This window comes from Geospiza fortis, unplaced genomic scaffold (assembly GCF_000277835.1).
Source record: "Geospiza fortis unplaced genomic scaffold, GeoFor_1.0 scaffold23, whole genome shotgun sequence".
Taxonomy (NCBI): Eukaryota; Metazoa; Chordata; class Aves; order Passeriformes; family Thraupidae; genus Geospiza; species Geospiza fortis.
This window is the reverse complement of record NW_005054303.1, coordinates 15,159,408-15,161,505: the sequence shown is the minus strand read 5'-3', so window position 1 is coordinate 15,161,505 and position 2,098 is coordinate 15,159,408. Positions and strand designations below refer to the sequence as shown.

Here is a 2,098-nt window from a genome sequence, read left to right as displayed (position 1 = left end):
CCTTGAGGTGGATTTTGATTTCACCTGTTCAGCAGCTCTGTATAAATCACTTTGCATCCCAATCAGTTCCAGCTTCACATCCATGAACCTCCAGGGACTGGAGCCACCAGGAACAAAACGCAATTTCCACACTGAGCTCGGGAAATTCAAGGTTTTGGCACCTCATCTTCGTTGTATATTGGGCAATAAATACCTGGTAGAGGCAGCAATGAGGTAAAAAGGAATTACAGCTTGTCCTGCACCACCTTCTCCCGAGGCTTAAAAGATGGGAACAACACAACAGGGAAAAGGCAATTGTCATTTTGTAATTTCACAAAATTAGGTGCCAAGAGAGGTATTTGGATGGTTACAAGGTAATTTAAAAAAACATATTTTAGCTTTGGTTTCAGTAGGGATTTGCCTTGCAATTACCATACCCAACTATTTATTTTTGTTTTCCATAATGAGAAAAAAAAAGTTCTGGCAGAGATTTGGGGCCCAGATCCTCGGGGCAGCACAGGGAAAATTATCCCAAATCCATTACAATTCCCTGCCTGGCTTGAACAGGTCTTAGAATCCAAAAAATCCCAATCCTGCTGCCACTTCCAAGGCTCTCAGTGGTGCCCAGCATGGAGCATCCTCCTGTGTCCATCATGTTGGGAAAAGCACGGATTTCCCACTGGGAAGTGCCTCAGCACCTCTGAGAGGCAGCAGGAGGAAAGATGGACCCAGCAGTGGGAGCTGCACAGACCCTCCCATCACCTTCTGCATCCTCACTGATTTTGTGTTCCCCTGAAATTTTACACCTCAGTTAAAACCCCCCTAGAAATTCAGTATTTTGGTTAAAAAGACAATGAGGTTTTGTGTTTTTTCAGAACCACACTGAAGCCAAACAAACACATCCCACAGGATTACCCTCCCTGCGTACATCAACAAAAACTGGAGAGAGAGGAAAGCCCAAAACCACCACCAGGGCAACTGAATATTTTTATTTTTTAGTGTAGAACCTTCACACTGAAGCATTTTCTGATAACCATTTCTCACGCAAAATGAGAGGCCCAACCACCTCCTGGTGAGGAAAGCCAACCCTTGCCCAGGGCTCCCAATGATGCCACATCCTCATCCCTGTGGCACACATGGAAGGAGCTGCTTCCTCACCATCCAGTGCGCCGTGTCCCTGCCCAGGGCACAGGACTGGAATGGGCTTTAAAGTCCCTTCCAGCCCAAACCATCCCAAATTCAGTGATAACCCCACAGCCCTTCAGCTTTTGCTATGGGCACACCTGGGTTTGCTCCCACTCCCTCATCACACCAATGTCACAGCCAGGGGGACAAAACAGGCTCCTGGGCATTCCCAAAGATCTGCAAAGCACTCAGCTGGGAGGGAGCAGCATTTGGGACCCCAGGGGTGAGCAGAGCATTTCCCTGCTCAGTCCCCTCACAGCAAGGGCAGTGAAAAGCAGAAGAGCACCCAGACACTCAGAATCCCAAAGAACTTGGAACTCCAGACTTCTGGCACACTTAAGTGTGTCTTAACCGCACTCCCTCCAGAGCAGCCGTGGCTGCCCCAGATCCCTGCAAGTGCCCCAGGCCAGGCTGGTCAGGGCTTGGGGCAGCCCGGGGTAGTGGAAGTTTGGGAAGCCGAGCAGAGCAGGGCAGCCCCTACACGCCAAGAGCAGCCCTGTACAAAGAACCCCCAGAGCCGCCAAAACCAGCACAGAAGGGAAACACGCACGGATCAGCTGGGTTAGGAGACCATTTATTAGGTAAGACTGAGCCGAGACGCTGCAGATGTGTCAGGGAGGCCCTGGGACGCTCCGAGAGCTCCTGGCTGTCGCCTCATCCTCCCGGCGCTCAGTCCAGCTGCAAGAGAGCGAGAGACACGAGGGGAGTCAGCGGGATCGGGCACCCCCGAGGCCCTTCCCGCACCCGCGGGGCTCACCTTGATGAAGCCGATGTCCTTGGCGTACTGGCGGAAGCACTGCCGGCACATGTTCAGCCCGTACTTGCGGATGAGGCCGTGGCGGTTGGAGCACACGCGGCTGGGAGGGGAACAGAGAGAGGCGCGTGAGGGCGGGGAATGGCGCCGGGGAGGAGGGGGGGAAAGTGAGGGGAAAGG

General features: G+C 52.6%; 1 protein-coding gene across 1 annotated transcript in view; it reads right to left on the bottom strand.

Annotated features, from left to right (window-relative positions):
* Positions 1-1,717: 1,717 nt before the first annotated feature.
* The window catches only part of RPS29 (ribosomal protein S29), a 2,161-nt gene continuing 1,780 nt past the window's right edge, over positions 1,718-2,098 (bottom strand). Inside the window, exons 2-3 of the mRNA XM_005418074.2 lie at positions 1,922-2,021; positions 1,718-1,842 (exon numbers count right to left, since the gene is read on the bottom strand). Of these exons, the coding sequence (XP_005418131.1) occupies positions 1,834-1,842; positions 1,922-2,021 (109 nt within the window). The 3' untranslated portion in view covers positions 1,718-1,833. The remainder of the gene's footprint in view (positions 1,843-1,921; positions 2,022-2,098) is intronic.